Source organism: Candoia aspera, chromosome 15 (genome assembly GCF_035149785.1).
Source record: "Candoia aspera isolate rCanAsp1 chromosome 15, rCanAsp1.hap2, whole genome shotgun sequence".
NCBI classification, from domain to species: Eukaryota; Metazoa; Chordata; class Lepidosauria; order Squamata; family Boidae; genus Candoia; species Candoia aspera.
The window spans coordinates 8388462-8405359 of NC_086167.1; the positions used below are offsets into that span (position 1 = coordinate 8388462).

General features: G+C 44.7%; 1 protein-coding gene across 1 annotated transcript in view; it reads left to right on the plus strand.

Moving 5' to 3' along the window:
- The window catches only part of FBXW8 (F-box and WD repeat domain containing 8), a 64830-nt gene that overhangs the window by 17114 nt on the left and 30818 nt on the right, over positions 1-16898 (plus strand). The window contains exon 5 of the mRNA XM_063315553.1: positions 10040-10197. Within this exon, the coding sequence (XP_063171623.1) occupies positions 10040-10197 (158 nt within the window). The remainder of the gene's footprint in view (positions 1-10039; positions 10198-16898) is intronic.

The window sequence follows — 16898 nt, forward strand, 5'->3', positions numbered from 1 at the left end:
TTTTCTTTGGTACCTATTTGCAGACTTGAAGAAGCAAACCAATAATAATAATAATAATAATAATAATAATAATAATAATAATAATAATAATAATAATTCATTGGAATGTGAGATTTCCTGCCACAACTCCATGCGTACTGTTGGATTGGGGTAATGTAATTCTGGTTGTTTTATCCCCAGCCATAAAAAAATAATTTGTTATTAAGTAGAGACAAACTTATTGCTGTGGCTTTTAAGTAGAAATGGTTTGCTGCGATGAAAGTAGTTAACAGCAAAACGATTCTTAATGCCTGAAAAAGGGTTGGCATTGTAGTGCTAGATAACTCCCTGGTGCTGGGAGTCAGTGAGAGATTTCAGCACTAATGGCCCATCATTTCTATTTATCACCACCACTGCTGTATCTGCAATGCAGGGTTTAAAAGGGTTATTCTTTTTAGGCCTTTCGGTGGCATGAACCTCATTAACCTTGTTTCGGTGCTAAAAACAGTAGGGAATTTCAAGAATGGATCTCCCAGGATAATCGCTAATCTTCTTACTCTGACCCTGACTGGTATATGTAGTGTGTTTAAACGTGGGCTAGAGGCCTCCCCCCCCTCCATCATTTTTCGCAGCTTCACAGTCCCAAAGTCACAACACCAGGCAGTGAAAAGAAGCGGTGATGTCATCGGAGCTGTGAAATTGGCTCGGGCCTATAATAAATCAATGTATGGCGTTTAAGAGCAACACTTCATTTTAATGATACGTTTTTGTGGAGAAGAATTAGAGTCAATTGTCTTGTGCTTTTTTTTTTTTTAATCCCCTGCCAATGCCAGATTCTTTGAGTGGCACCAGTGAAGACTACTTGAAATAAATTCAGAAAGTAGCCTGTTTGTTTCAGGATGAAAGGTTGGAAATCGATTACCCCTAGCTAAAAGCAAAGTTGATATTGACCAGGACACCTTTAAGGTACATATTTTTCCCCCCTTCTAATACAGCTTTCAGCCCGGCTGCCATGTCATTCTTCCTGTCAAAGGAGCTGATGGCATTTGGAGGACAGAAGGCCAACAGATGTTTACAAAGATCCAGTCTTTTTGGAGAATTACTGATTTCTGAGACAGAGATTTTTGGTGGGAGACCCACAGCTGTGGAGTTGGTTACAGTACTAGGATGCATTATATCCAAACTGGGAGCATTTACAGTTTCTTTCTACAATGCCAGTTTTAGAGTACGGTGAACAGAGCTGGTTCATTTTTTGAGTAGTTTCAGAGCAAATCTAAGCTGCACAATATTCAAATGAATAACAAATAAAAGCAAAAAATGGAGATCGCCTACCTTCTCTTTGAAACCCAATTTCTATTTGGCCCAAAATAGGGCAACTTGATTGAAGGAAATTGGACATTTCAATATCCTGCCTTGGGATAATTCCAATTTAAGCTATTTACGGAAGTGCATATCAGCTGCTATGCTGTCTGTAGCTGTTTTATATTGTGCATCCTTGCCTTCCCACTATTTCATCTAGAAACAGCTTTTCTAGCCTTCCTTGAGCCACTGATGGCATAGGGAAATATAGTCAACAGGTCCTGGAGTTCAAATTCAGATTGCAGTGTAGGAAGTTGAAGTCTAGACTAACCTTTTTCTGAAATAATAAGACCTGAAATCCACTCTGTGTTGAAGCTGAATGGTTTGGAAGAGCCAGTGAAACAGGAAAAAACTGGGAGTACATTTGTTAGGGACTGAGGAACATTTGGAGAAAGGCTAGGGCAGCTTTAAAAAGAAGAGAAAAAGGATGGACTAGAACCCAACAGATGATGCTTAACTTCAATGAAGTTGTGGAGCAGATGTTAAAACAACGTGGAAAGGCTGATAGGAACTGGGGAACATCTGGTTCGGGAAGGCTCATCCCCAGATTGTTTTGCCTGTCCAACTGGAGACAGGTCTTAGGCGTAAACTGTGAATACACAGTCAGCATGATAGTCAAGGAAGCCAAATATTGTAGGGAAAAATGCATATGGTAGAGATATCAGATATCGGTGTTTAGAGTGCCAGATGCCTTCAGATCAAGACAGCAGAATTGGTCTATGTGATGAAAAGAGGCAACCTGTAGTGGGGATCATATTGGCAAAGAGTGACATCATACCTGTATCCTGGGGTTGTAGAGATGGGTGTTGTGGTCACCACAGCTCAAAGAACACTGTAGTGGCAGATGAAGAATACAGAAGGCATAAATAAAATTATGGAGCCTTTGGAGAAAATGAAGCTGAATGGCTGGAGATACGAGGATATGTGAAACACTGCCTGTTTCCACACGGCACACGTTTGCCCTAGGGAACTTGCTATGTCAAGATGCAATGGCCATCATAATATTTGATGGCTTGAAGGAGATGAGCCCAGTTGCTGGAAGATAAGTGATTACAATGATTGCAGTAGCTTGTAATCAAGAACACTGCATTTTGTTTGGAGCTGTAGAAATCGTTAAGGGCTTCGCTGCCAGTGGGGACACGCAAGAACGCAAGAACGCTCTTTGTGGCCCACTCTTGGTTGTGGTCTTCTCCCTCCCCGTGGTTCTTGTGCAGGCTGGATATAGGATTAAACAGGTCTGATCCTGCAGGGCTCTTCTTATGACCTAATAAGAGATTATTTTAGCAGCAAGGGGTGGCGTGACAGCTCCAGAGTGCTTGAGCACTGCGAATCAACAGGGCTAATTTTAGAATTTCATAATGAGAGTCTAGGACCCCATGGGTATTACAGACATTAACTGCCTTGCTTTCTTGACACACACCAAAGCCGTCTAGAGGAGCGAGCACATTGTACCATCCTTTTCCTTGGTGAAGAAGCATAGAAAAGTTGTCCAGTCAGTACCAGGAGCTTTTTTAAAAGCGGGAATACAGTGCAACCTTGCTTTTCCTGACCTCAGCTGAACAGCATTTGCACACAGTGGAGGAAATTCCATTGCGATTTGTGTTTTCTCTGTGTAGTGCTGTCATTATGCCAAAGGATGCGAATGATGTCAGTGGCATCCTTTATGTCCTTTAGGTAATGATGTCATTACACAGATGTCATGAAATAACACAAATGATGTCATTTGTATCTTTGGTGCTGCCATAATGAAGATTGAATCAATGGACTTTAGGGAATACTAGATGCACCAACACCATTAATCAGTTAAAATGATATTTCAGTTACACCCTCCATGGATCAGATGAAGCTGCCATGTAGGTTAGTGGCCTAAAGAGCCCCATGTTGTCCCTTATGATTAGGCAACAGCTGTCCAAAATCTCAGGCTGAAAGCAGTCTGTCCTAGTCGTAAACTGGATCCACACATCACGTTAAACTGTATTGTCATTTGTCTGTTTCTGTCTTAATTTTCTGCACAACCACAGTTAATTGCTAATCAGCGCTTGGAACAGTATTTCTCAACCTTGGCAACTCTAAGATGTGTGGACTTCAATTCCCAGAGTTCAACTCTGGGAATTGAAGTCCACACATCTTAGAGCGCCAAGGTTGAGAAACACTGGCTTGGAGTAACACATACCTGATCTTTTCTTAAGTCATCACATGGTTTGTTCAGTTTTGGTTTAGTGTGATGTCTGAACCCATGCGTTGTATCATGGTTTATCATGGCTTATACCTTACTGTCATGGCTTATACCTTCCCTTCCCTTTACCAGTTGTGGTTTAGTGAATAAGCAAACCACAACTTTAAAAAAGTGGCAGTCAGGGCTTGGGGTACTTCACTTTTGGTATGTCCTCAACGATGATCTTGTTTTGTGCTCGACGTTATTTTGCAGAAATAGGATTGTTGAATGTATACCTGATCATTCTTACCTCTTGGCTGCCTTGTGCATACATCGTTAAGAAATCACTAACAGAGGTGGAGACAGAGGGAGAGAAGAACTGGAAAGATGACATATTTACATATTTTCACCGAGTGACAAGATTGCTGGCGGGTGGAGGAATACAAGCGACACAGATCAAAGCTGCTATTCTTTTCAGCAATCTAAAACTCCGTTGCTTAAGGCGGGAGAGAATTTGGGCTCCAAAATGGAGGGATGAAAGAGGAGCAACTTGAATTTCAATCTGCCGATACTCTTTTTTCCCCCCCATTCAACCCTGCTGCACGCTAATTGCTTGCAATTGGAAAGTGTCCTTGAGAAGTCTCCCATTTTGCAGCGTTTTCTATAGTTTGGGGGGGGGGGCGGGCAAGGCAGGCAGAAGGTGGCCTTGTATTGTTTTGAAACGGAGGCCCACGTGACCAGGGACCGTGTTGCTTTAAGCCACTCAGAGGTGCGCCACGGTCGTCAAAAGGCTGGGGTGTATGCCGCATTGATTGGGGAGTGAGGTAACCGCAAACAACACAGTCTCCAATGAAAAGAATCCAAGGTCTGACACTCAGAACAAGCATCGTGACTGCCGGGCAGAGTGGTCTCTCGATAAACACCCTCTCCCCAGATTGAGGCCTCCAATATCAAACCAGGAGCACTGAGGCTCTTTAGAAAGCTGAGCGGCGCTCTCTGCCTGCCGTTCAGACCCCGTCCTCCCTCCATCCCTCAGATAGAGGCAGACAGGTGGGCAAGGGAGGGTTTTTGCAAGATGAAAGGAAGTTGCCTGCCCGATTGTAATTTCCGCCTCAGACCCAGCTCTTCTTGAAGCGAGTTGCCATCTCCTTTTTGCATATTAATTTGGGAGAAGTGCATGCAAATCTAAAATTGCCCATTGACAGGTGCTGAGCCTCAGCTGTTTTTCTCCTTGTTTAAATGCTCCACCGCTTTAAAACGTGGCCTTTGATGGCCATGAAAGGAACGTATAAAAGACATCCGATAAAATACATTTCTCTCCCTTTCTCTCCAGACACAATTTAGATCCCTGCTGTATTGTTTTGAAACGGAGGCCCACGTGACCGGGGACCGTGTTGCTTTAAGCCACCTGGAGGTGCGCCACCGTTGTCGAAAGGCTGAGGTGTATTTCTCCCTTTATCCACCCTGTTGAGGTGGATTTCTCCCTTTAATATCAGTTTACAACTTACTTTTGGTGGAGGGCTGCTAGGGTCCTCTTTTTCAAAAGTTGGGGAGGCCTAGACAAAAAGAAAATGGACTAAATGTACAGGTGAATTAAATTAAATAATATGTTTGATAAGATTATTCTCCATGAATCTATTAATTTTCTTCCCCTATTAAAAATGACAATTTAGTAGCAGCTTCTGGCAGCCTTATCAAAGCTCTTTGGGGCACTGATGACTCTGGGCTTCAGTTCATGCATTTATTTTTAGGGTTGTATCCTGTCTTCCATTCAGGAGCTCAAGGTGGTATGTATAGCATTCCCTCCTCCCGTTTTTTTACATGACACTCTTATTAGTTGATAGCTTTCACCTATCTCCAGTGTATACAGCATATAATTCTTGCAGCAGAAATAAAATGAAGCCAGTTCTTGACCTCTGATAAGTATTCTAGCATTCTTCCAAAGAAATAAGGAAGACTTAAACATCCTTTAAAAAAGCAACCTGAATAATGGCCTCATGTTCATCAAATGTTCAAAGTGTTTCATGTCACTTCATCAATAATCAAGGTGGCTCTCATTGCAGTCCCTTGTAAGGTAACTCCAGATTATCATCTCCAAGGTAAAGATGTGGGACAGAGGATGGTAGAGATGATTGTTGTCTTTGGCCATCTCTGTTCTAGCCTGGCTGAGCTGAGATGTGACGCTCTCAACTTGCTTTCGCAGTGTCTGTCTTGTGCAGATATGCTGAGAAGTAGCTTCTCCAGGCCCTTTACTCTTGGGTAAACAAGCTTAGCACTACAGAATTAGTTACTGCACTTGACTGTCGTCATGCACACCTTTGCTAGGCAGTTGTAATAGTATGTGGGAATAACCCTGGGAGACAGGGTGAAGACACACAGCCAAGGGAATGGTCAGATAAGAGGCAACTTAGACCACAGCAGGAATGTGGGCAGGGCAAACAGCTCAGAAGGGACCCTTCCTAGCTTCTTGGGCTGTAAAGGAGACAGGGGGAGAAATGTATTTTCAGACTTGCAAGATTTGTTAATGTAACCTTACAATAAAGTAAGGTTTAAATAAAGTAGAATTAGCTCATATGGCCGTGTTTCCTGAAGGGTCTACCTTGCAAGGCTGACACCAGTAGAGCAATTAGTGGGGCTTACTTCTGATAGTTCATGCAAATGACAAGGTTGCAGGACTGGTCCACATCATATCTGGAGAGCACCCCCTTTTCTGTGAAATAAAACGGAGAAGGCTTTGCCCTCATCTTTGATTTACATTGGCATGTATCATGTCACTTTCTCTGCCTTTGTTTCTGGTTGTCTCTCTTACGCCGGAATGAGAGAGAGAGAGAAGAAAAGAATTCTTTTCAGTGTACCTCTGTACTTCCATCTATCCCTTCCCTTGCCACCTCTCATTTACAGGCCCTCTTTATTAGCAGCAAATATAGATGACATCATCAGCACTAAGGGGAGGACCGGTCAGATTTCAAAGTGGGGTGGGAGGAAGGTTGAATTTGGCTGCAGTGACAAATGCTCCTCAGCTATGGAAAAAAGAAGTCTTGCAGGTGAACCAGGACAGGGCTGGGCTAGCTCTTGGCCCAGGCAGTTGACTGATTGGTTCATCAAATGGATTTTGTTGACGTGCGCTTTTAGCAACCCACATTCCCTCACTTTCCAACCCATCATGTAATACGTCGAGCCCTGATTTTGTTGCATTCCCTTGGGTTTCCCAAGAAATGGCAGTGTTTCATGTTTAGAGGGATGGGAAGAGAAATGAGCATCGAGGGACCATCTGCAGGAGTTTCAGCTTAAAAATCCCAGAATTCGGCTGCCAATTTTATTTTTATTTTATTTTATTTTTCAATTTTGCCTGTCACTTTCAAAACCAGGATAGAGCGGTTAGCCCTCAGTTAGACAAGCAGGGACTGAGCGCCACATAAGAGCAGCCGGCTGCACTCGTCAGGTTGTGTGATGTTAGCTCTTGATTCAGAGGTGTGCAACCTGAGGCTTCAGGACTGCATGGACAGAATATAACCACATTCTAATCCTCATTGTAAGAGAGTGAGAACTGTATCAAAACATGCTGGCAGTACTTGCTAAAACTTCAGGATCAGAAGGGCATGGAAGGGGAGAGTTGTATCTCTACACCTTTGCTGGAAAATTTCTAGCTCTGGTGACCTGTTATAACACACCACTCCATACAGCTAGCAGAAATATACCACTCACCCAGAGCCATTGGGGGTTAAGCCATGTTTGTTTGTTTGTTTTGTTTTATTTGTACACCACCTGACTCCCAAGCTAACATCAAAACTAGCAAAACTAGCAAAAACAGGATTAAAAGCATGCCAAAGCAGGAAGAAAGCAAGATAGGTTTACATTAACTGCATATCTAGATCTATCAAGGCATTCTCTCTTAATGCTTAACCCCAGCCCACCTTCCTGAGATTTCACCCTTTTACTGCTTTTCCCAAACATTTAGTTTCTCCCTTTTCTTGCCTCCTTTCACTCAGCTTCTACCTGTATGCAGATGTAGAACATGCAAAGAATGACATGTTTGTGGCTTGTCAGATGAATGTTCTAACTTTGAGGGACCCGATTCCTCTCGCTGTCTTACTACTCAACGCCCAAGCAACTTATTGGTTTGACTCATCTAGAGTCTCCCTTGGCCTTCCAACAGAAAGTGGGGTTTGTGAAAGACCGGTCGCGTGCCAGCCCGGGTGCTGTGGGTTGAACGCTCCTATCGATTACTTATTTTTCTGTGCGTTTGTCAGCTTGCGTGCGTAATTTAAAGTTGTACTTTGCACCAATGCTAATTAGACAGCCATCAACATTGGGGGCCAAAAGCTTACTAACAATGCAACAGTGATAGCTGAGTCTTTAACTGGCAGAGTATCATTGTCATTAGGCAATGATAAGGACATCTGGGGCTCTGGAGAGAGATTGATTTTGGCGGTGCTACTCGAGCTTTCTGCAGCTTTGTCTCTTTTTGTTGTTTTTTGGGGACGGGTTGGTATCCAGGAAGTTGCCAACCTCTTCAGCCCTACTTGGTTGGGCGAGCACCCAGCACCTTTCCACCACTTACAGTCTGCCCAGCTGAAGTACTTCCTTTGTTCTCTTTTCCTCCTCTCTCTATAAAATGAAGTGGACGTTGCCAGGTAATCAATGGTGACACCATATCTTAAATAAGTTACACCACAGATCTCCCCCAGCTTTCCTTGCTTTAGTTAAAATAGGCATGTGTTGCTAAGGGCTGGGATTTACTTTCCCAAGCTTGACCGAACTGGGAGGCCATCTCTTTCCTCCCACCCACCCCCCACATTAGAGGTTGAAAACCAATTTTGTTAGTAAAAACAAAGCCCCAGTCATAAATTTGTGGTATCCTGTGTAACCTGTGGTAACTGGGACACCCTTCTTTGCTAGAGTCCAGGGTTGAGCTCAAAAGAAACCTTAGAAGGAGGAAGAGCTTGAAATTCTTGGTAGAATTCTGGATGGGAAATATAGCTCTGCTGTGAGAAAAAAAGCAGCTTGGGCCAGAGGCAGACTAGATTGGGTAAATGCTCCTGGTGAGATCTTGGTAGGCTTTGCCTTTCCATTGCTTTTCTATAAGGCCTGCCTTGCCTGTTAGGTCAAGTTGATAGAAAGTCTAACACATCTGAAGCGGATGGGGAGAGGGAACAGCAGCTTGGATGGTGTCTTGGAAAAACAAAGTAGGACCTAGTTAAGTCTTGGATGGAAGTTTACCAAGGAAGATCAGGGCTGTAGGCTAGACTAGGAGGTTGCAAAACATTTTGGAAGAAAGCAGTGGCAAACCACTTCTGTGATATGTTCAAGAAAACATCATGGAGATGTCCCTGAGGTCAAGCTTTACTTGAAGTAGACTTTATCTACTGTTATTGTGAGTGGATTTTTGAAGGCATGGGCCTTGACGAGCGAGCATATACGAATGTTGGGATTAATCAGTAAAAGCAGCCTTCTCCAAATGGGTTCTCTCCAAATGTCTAGACTTCAAATTTCCCAGAGTTCCTGAGCCAATATGTAGGACTTCTGGGAGTTGAAATCCACATGTTTCGTAAGCATCCAGATTAAATTAAATCACAAAATAAATAAAATATGGCTGTGGTTATTACTTATTTTAATTATTCAATACTATGTACATGTGTAAACCACCAGGACTCTTGATTCAATTATGGCAGTATACAAATAGATAAATAAAATACTAATCATCTGGTGGGTTGGCCACTCATTTTCATGATTCCAGCCACTGTTTTGGACCAGTCCCTCCATAAATTAGGTGTGAGGTATGGATCAGTTTTTTATGTGGATCAGGTTAAACCTGGTAGCATTCTTAGCATCTTGTTGTCTTTGCAGCCTTCAGATAAGCTTGCTGATTTCATCTCAGGTTGTTCTTTAAATGGGTTGAACGATCTGTGGGCTGCAGGATTCTGGGAAGTGATGTCCACACATTTCAGAGGTGTGGGGAGAGGTACCATAATGCAACCTCTCTACTGTAGTGTTCTCCAGAATCCTTGCTTCCTTATACTTATATGCTACTGAAGCTGTCCAGGTGATGTCACATTAGCCCCCAAAAGTCCAGCCCTTAGAGAATGAGCTTGGTTCTTAAAATTGAATATACACAGCCAAGGAACTATGATTTGTGATTTTTACTTTAGTGCTGTGTGTTCAGAGAGAGGGAGAAATAGGGTTGCAGATTCCCCTTTTAAGAAGTACAGTCATGGGTAGAGCAGAGTGTCTTCCGTTATTTTCACTCTGCATTGCAGAGAGAAGAACCTTGGGGGAAGAAGGGAAAAGACTGGCCGTGTTTTCTTGCCCATTACAAACCACCCATGAACTTCAAAAAAGAAGGAGGTTCCCTTCTGAATTTCCTTGGTGAGGCACAAGCCCAGCCACTGGCACGAGCAAAGGAAGAGGGACGCCCACCCTCCTTTGCAGAGGGGGCCTCTGTCCCCCCGAGAGGGAACCTTGGATCCCAACCAAGCTCAGGGCTTGCGACTGAAGAGGCCTTGACTCCTGCAGCTTTTGGAAAACAGGCTGGGCTTTCTGTTCCAGATACACGTCAGGCGATGTGAAGCTGTGGGACACGCGCACCTGGGACTATTCGGCCCCCGTCCTGGAACCGGAGCACGGCTCGGCAGAGCTTGGCCCCCGGCCACATGCCTCCTTTGTGAGAATAAACAGCTCCCTGGCTGTGGCAGCATATGAGGATGGTAAGTTAACAGCAAGTCTGTCCTAATATTGTGTTTTAAAAGCTTTCTGGAAATGAAGCAGCTGTGCCCAGCTTTTTTCCTCTGCTTGCTTTCTTTCTTCCTTCCTGAGAGCAATTCTAATCCTTTCTGTACACACACGTGTGTGCACTCACACTTGTCTTTATGTGGGAAAGTTGGCTGATAACCTTCATTGCATTAGGAGGCCTTGGATCGCGGTGCCCATTAAAACTATGGCTTTAATTCCTCCTGGAGATGCAGCTTGGAGTATCGGTGCCAAGCTGCAGCCTGGCCAAGCTTGTCATGAGCAAACAACTTGTTTTGGTCTGTCTGATTTTTTTTTTTCCTCCTTTTCCTCGAGTTGTAGGGAAATAGGCCGGGAAGACAAAGAGCAAATCAGATATTGTACGGTAGATGCAAATCCCTTGCCTTCTGTCTCTTCCCTTCTTCCACCGTCATCACCACATATTTCTTTACACACCAAGAATGCGGAGCAAAATAATATATCCAGGCCCTTGGATCTGATTTGTTCCTGTAGATAACAAGGAGGGAATGTCTGCCCAACGAACAAGATGTGTACCATCTTTGGCCCAAAATACAAAACAGGGGTGCTGATTTGGTCACTCCCCTAGATGTGGAGATCTGTCTGGATTCAAAACTAAGTAAATTTGGTGCACTTTTGGCCACAGCACATTTTCAGACAGAATGGATGTGTCTGTTGCCAGAAGGAAGATGGCTGCCTGTAGGGCTGTTTTTGGGGGGTGGGGGTGGGGGGAACAGTCAACACTTGTGCTGATTGTGCTTTTTTAATATGCAAAATAAACGAAAAGCTCTTCTACTCCCAACATCCCCCAGGCTGTTCCCATTCTCAAAGAGATTCTTAGACAGAAAACATTTGATAAAAGACACTATCCCTAAATACCAATGATTTCATAGTAAAATCACATTTCACAGCCAAATGTCTCTCTTTCTTTCTCGCCCAGCCCAGCCCGCCCAGCCCAGCCCAGCCCAGCCCATCAACAGACTTTAGGCTGTGTGCAAAAACATTAAAAAATAACCCATACAGTATCTAAACGGTTTAAAACAGCATAAAACTCACCCCCCAGCACAGAGTAAAGTAGCTCCCCCCAGCATAAAAATATAGAAAAGATGGAACAGCGGCCATTCAGTTGCCATTCAGCTTTGAAAGCCTGATGGAATAAAATTGCTTTCGTGGTGCTGCGAGAGGTCCAAAATGGGGCACCCACATGCATTTCTGGAGAAGGTGTTCTGAAGCATCAGGGCTATCACAAATCAAGCCAGCCTTTTGATCCAATACTCCAAAGAGGCAGACAGAATCATTTTGGAGCTGGGCCCAGGTGCCTACTGGTAACCAGTGCAGTGACTGGAGAATTGATGTTTGCGTTGCAGTGGTGAATCTCATCTACCAACAGCCTGGCTGTTGCGTTCTGTGCCAGTTGCAGCTTCCTGGTTGTCTTAAAAGGCAGCCCCACGTAAAGAACTTTGCAGTAGTCAAGCTGTGTGGTGATGAGTCCTTGGGTCACAATCACCAGCTCTTCTTGATCCAGGTAGCACTGAGGTTGTTACACCCACATTAACTGGGCAAAGTATCCCCTGGCCTCAGTCTCCGAATCAGAATCACACAGCCAGAAAAACCCAAGTCACAGAGCTGCTTTTTCAAGGAAATGTGTCCCATCCAGAGCTATCACTGGAATGGACCTTTCTGGACTGTCCAGATGTGCTTCTATCCAGGAACCTCACCACAGATCATACTAAAATTTCTAGCACATGGATGGGGAACTGAAGCCCTCCAGGTGTTACTGAATGACCACTGGCCATTTTTAGAGGGGGTTGCTGTGAATCAGTCACATCTGGAAAGCCATTGCTTTTCCACCCTTGTTGTTAAATAGGGGCACCGTCTGCAGCCCCTCCCGATCCTTGTGTGTGTCGGCCATAGTCCCTCCAGGATTTGCTGCCTTAACTTAAAATTTTTTAATGTGACAAGCAGGGGAACAGGTATGGGAGACATAGGGGATTAGGGAATGAATTGTATCTAATATAACCTCATTTAAATTAAATCTGAATTAAATCAAACTCAATCTTTGTCCCAGCCCTGCCAAGACCTTTGTCTTGGCCCCATCTTCCTTTAGAGAACAGCTCTCGTGGGGCCACTGAAGCAAAGTGCAGAGCAAATAGATAACCATTGCTCTCCAAAATGGCCCATAGATAACCATTGCTCTCCAAAATGGCCCATAGATAACCATTGCTCTCCAAAATGGCCCATAGATAACCATTGCTCTCCAAAATGGATTCTCACAGCAAGTTATTTTGTGTGTACAGCGTCAGTGGCAGAAGTGTCACTGTGTGTGATCTCTTTGACTCTAGAAGAATGCAAATCCTTCTAGAGGGTTGATCTGATTTGCAAAACATTCCAAGGCTGGAATAGTCTAATCCCGAAATAGCCCATCCCAAAGACCGAACCTATTGTCAGCCTTCCATGCTGTTCTGACCTCAAAACGTAGCCATTAAGGTTGGAACACCAGTAAGAATAGGATGACTGTTCCAACCTTGCAACTTTTTCAGCGCCTCTGCTTGGCCTCTTCTCTTCCGTTGAAAGGAACAAAGCGGTTCCACGTGCAGAAATGTTGTACCTCTAGCACAGTGTTTCTCAGCCTTGGCCACTTTAATCTCTGTGGACTTCAACTCCCAGGATTCCCCAGCCAGCACTGATTCTGAGAGTTGAAGTCCACAGAGATTGAAGTGGCCAAGGCTGAGAAACACAGCCCTAGCAGATAAGTGGGTGGTGCGTATCTCATAAATGGGACGCGCTGAGTCTCTCTGCTATTATTTATTTGATTTAACACCACGTAATTTCTTTATTTGCGGTCCCAGACCAATACAAGTTGAATTAAATAATTTTATTTATTTGTGACTTCAGTTTATAAGGCCGCTCCAACTCAAAACCGACCCTTAGCAGCATGTAATTAAAAACCAATAAATACCTACAAAAGCAGACAAAACAAACAGGGAAAAAAACCCCTCACATAACGGGGTAATATCCTATCCTTCCTAATTAGCTGTCCATTCAGTGTATCGGTGCTGTATCAGTGCTTATTTCCACCACGGAGTATTAGCAGTCTGCATCCAGTAAGCATTTTCGGAGCCTCATCTTGGATGGCTGAAAATTAGTTTCCTGCCATTTTGAGGTGCAAAATACATGGAAACTGTAGCATAGACCATAGGACAGATACAATAGAGCAGCCTTTTGACCCTGGAGGAACCCTTGAAATATTTTCCAGGCCTCAGGGAACCCCTGCCCATTCAGGCTCAAATACAGGCCAGAGGTTACAAAATTATTGCATTTGTTTCATGGGTAGGCCTGTCTATGTGCATGAACAGTGTTCTTAAACTGAAAATAAAGAATAAAACTTACCTCTTCAATGTGAAGTGGCCTGAATTTGAAATATTTTTTTAAATAAATCCTGATCTCCCAGGGAACCCCTAGTGACCTCTGGTGGAACCCTGTTGTTGTTTATTCGTTTAGTCGCTTCCGACTCTTCGTGACTTCATGGACCAGCCCACGCCAGAGCTTCCTGTCGGTCGTCAACACCCCCAGCTCCCCCAGGGACGAGTCCGTCACCTCTAGAATATCATCCATCCATCTTGCCCTTGGTCGGCCCCTCTTCCTTTTGCCCTCCACTCTCCCTAGCATCAGCATCTTCTCCAGGGTGTCCTGTCTTCTCATTATGTGGCCAAAGTATTTCAGTTTTGCCTTTAATATCATTCCCTCAAGTGAGCAGTCTGGCTTTATTTCCTGGAGGATGGACTGGTTGGATCTTCTTGCAGTCCAAGGCACTCTCAGAATTTTCCTCCAACACCACAGTTCAAAAGCATCGATCTTCCTTCTCTCAGCCTTCCTTATGGTCCAGCTCTTGCAGCCATATGTTACTAGGTGGAACCCTAGGGTGCCACAGAACCCTGGTTGAGTAACCCTGAAATAGAGTTTAAAAAATTGTTAGGCTCCTCCCCAAAATCACTGAAAATCACACATGGCTACCCATTTTGCACCATCCCTGAAACATTTTATGCGCAGCCCCCCAAACATTGTCTTCCTTAGTCGGTGAGATTCACCGGAAGAAACCTCAGGAAATGTAACAGGAGAAGACTATGTACATAATTCTTGCTATTTTCAAAGCAATTATCACTGAAAACATTTTTGCAGCTTCCTCCCACCTCCCATATATGTGTGTCTGTTTGTGTGCATGCATGCATGTTTTCTTTCTGGGGTGCATGTGTTTTGCTTTTGATTGTGTGTGGTGAATACAGAAGCCATCTGGTAGCATTAGGAGTTAGTGCTGTCAGTCCCCACTGTTGAAACCGCTCTTAGCAAATTCGTTGACACAACACCATTTTCTCCCCATTCAGCAGCGCTCAAGCAGTGATGCCCTTGGCAACCAGTCTCCGAGAGGAACCAGTGGGCATTTTTATGCCTACCTTGTCCTCGCAGCTTACTGGCTGAGCAAAGAGTGCTGTGGATCTCCCTGATGATTAAATCCTCCCTGCTTCTGTCCCTGGGCAAAGCTCTGTTGTCGAGGAATTATCATCACTCAACTCCCACAACCTTATTTCAGAGCACTGGAAAGTATTTTTGTCTTTGGGATGCAGGCATTTGCTTTTTGGGAAATCACAACTGCTGGTGTCAGCTGTCAGTGCTCATCTTAAGCCTAAGTAATGGAATGTGAGAATGACCTTGGAAGGGGGGGGGATGCTGGCTAGGGAACGATCAGATAAAAAGGGGAAGAGCCCTCAACTGAGTAATGGGAAGAGAAAGAAACTTAGAAAGGATATGCCCTAACTTGGCAGGTGTAAAAAGGGACGGCGGGACATTTATACTTTCAGATTTGCAAGATTCTGTCAACGTAGCCTAACAATACAGTGGAATAGCTCATCTGGTCGTGTTCCCTGTCTGGTTTACCTGGGAGGGCTGGCAACATATGATGATTAAGGAGGTCTAAGAGAGGATGCCATCTCACTTTTTCTGGAGGGGAAGATCGCATCCTCCCTTCCTTCATGTAAAGAAATGTAAGCAAGTTCTCTTCTGCTCTACTTGTCTGCCTTGCAAGGTAGTCCAGACAAGAAGCATATCCAGAAGTACTAGTTCTGTGTTTATTGTAAGGTTACATTAACAGAAACTTGCAAGTCTGGAAGTACCTCTCTCCCTCCTCGCCTTTACAAGGAACAAGGGAGGGTCCCTCCTGAGATGCTTTCCATGCTCCCATTCCTTTTGAGGGCTCAGCTGCTGCCTCTTATCTGACCACTGCCTGGTCTGTAGCTCTTCTACCTGTCTCCCAAGGCCATCCCCACAGACCATTACACTCCTGTATCTAGTTCTAGGTAGAAAATCAAGATTAGGGAGGAATATTTGATATCTTTCAGTATCCCCATGGAGGATTGTCACCATATCAAAAGGCTACCTCAATAGGAAACAGGGTTATATCCCAAATCAGATCTTCTCCAACCTGGGCCTTCAACTCCCAGAATTCCCCAAATAGCATAATCTTTGCTGGGCATTCTGGGAGGGTTTTGTGTGGCCCCAGTGGCCTTGAGTCACCACCCCATTTTACCCAAGCTCCACTCCTCCTTGAGAAAGGAGTTGCCAAGGACTGGGCTGCTTGACCCTCGGTGCCATTCATAACTTTATGGCAGTGCTCCTCAGCCTGGGCAACTTTAAGATAAGTGGACTTCAACTCCCAGAATTCCCCAGCCAGCATGGCTGGCTGCTTAATTCTGGGAATTGAAGTCCACCTATCTTAAAGTTGTCCAGGTTGAGGAACACTGCTTTAGGGCCTCAGTCACGGGGGATCAGCTGCAAAGGAATTGAACGGCGGGTGGAGACTCTTGCGGTCTGCAGCATCTCCTCCCGGCCTGTCCTCTACACCTGGGAAGCCAAGGAGACTTGGCAGCCGAATCCACAGTTGTGATGTTTTGAATTCCAACTGACCAGCCTCCTATGTCTTCTGCCTTGTTTCCCATTGTCAGCACTGGCAAGCATCCAGCTTGATTTTTTTTTTGCTGCTAATTGCCTTCCACGTTGCCTTACCCGAAATGAATCAAATCAAAATGCTTTTCCTGGAGCATTAGAGAAAGCGAGGGAAGAGTTTCTGGGTAATGAGCAGATGCTGCTAATGCAGGAGCCGCCGGGGCCGTGCCAGGGCTCCATCTGCTCCATGCTTGCCTGGGTCTGGCACGGAGCCACCGCCTTGGGAGGGGGGGAGACTGTTTGCTTTAACCCTCCCGCCCTCTCCCGCTCTGCTTTGCACCGCAGAAAGTTTTGTGCCATGGGAGGGAAGACTGGACAAAATGGCCTTCCCTTTGTCCCTGCACTTGTGTGGACAAAGGCAGGACTCCTCCCATATTTGATGGAACGTAGGAGAACCAGTCGTCGGTTGGCTTGTTCACACATATACCAACATGTGTTGGTTCATGTGAGTGCAAGGGTCGCTGCGTTCCCTTTGGGACATTCCTCTTTGGGACCGGCAGAAGCAGCAGATTAATGGAAACAGGAATTATTAGCAAATAATAGCCAAGGCCAGCTCTCATTGTATTTTTTTTTAGATACAGGTAGTCCTCACTTAACAATCATTCGTTTAGTGATGGTTTGGACTTACAGCAGTGCTGAAAAACCCGACTTATGACTACCCCTC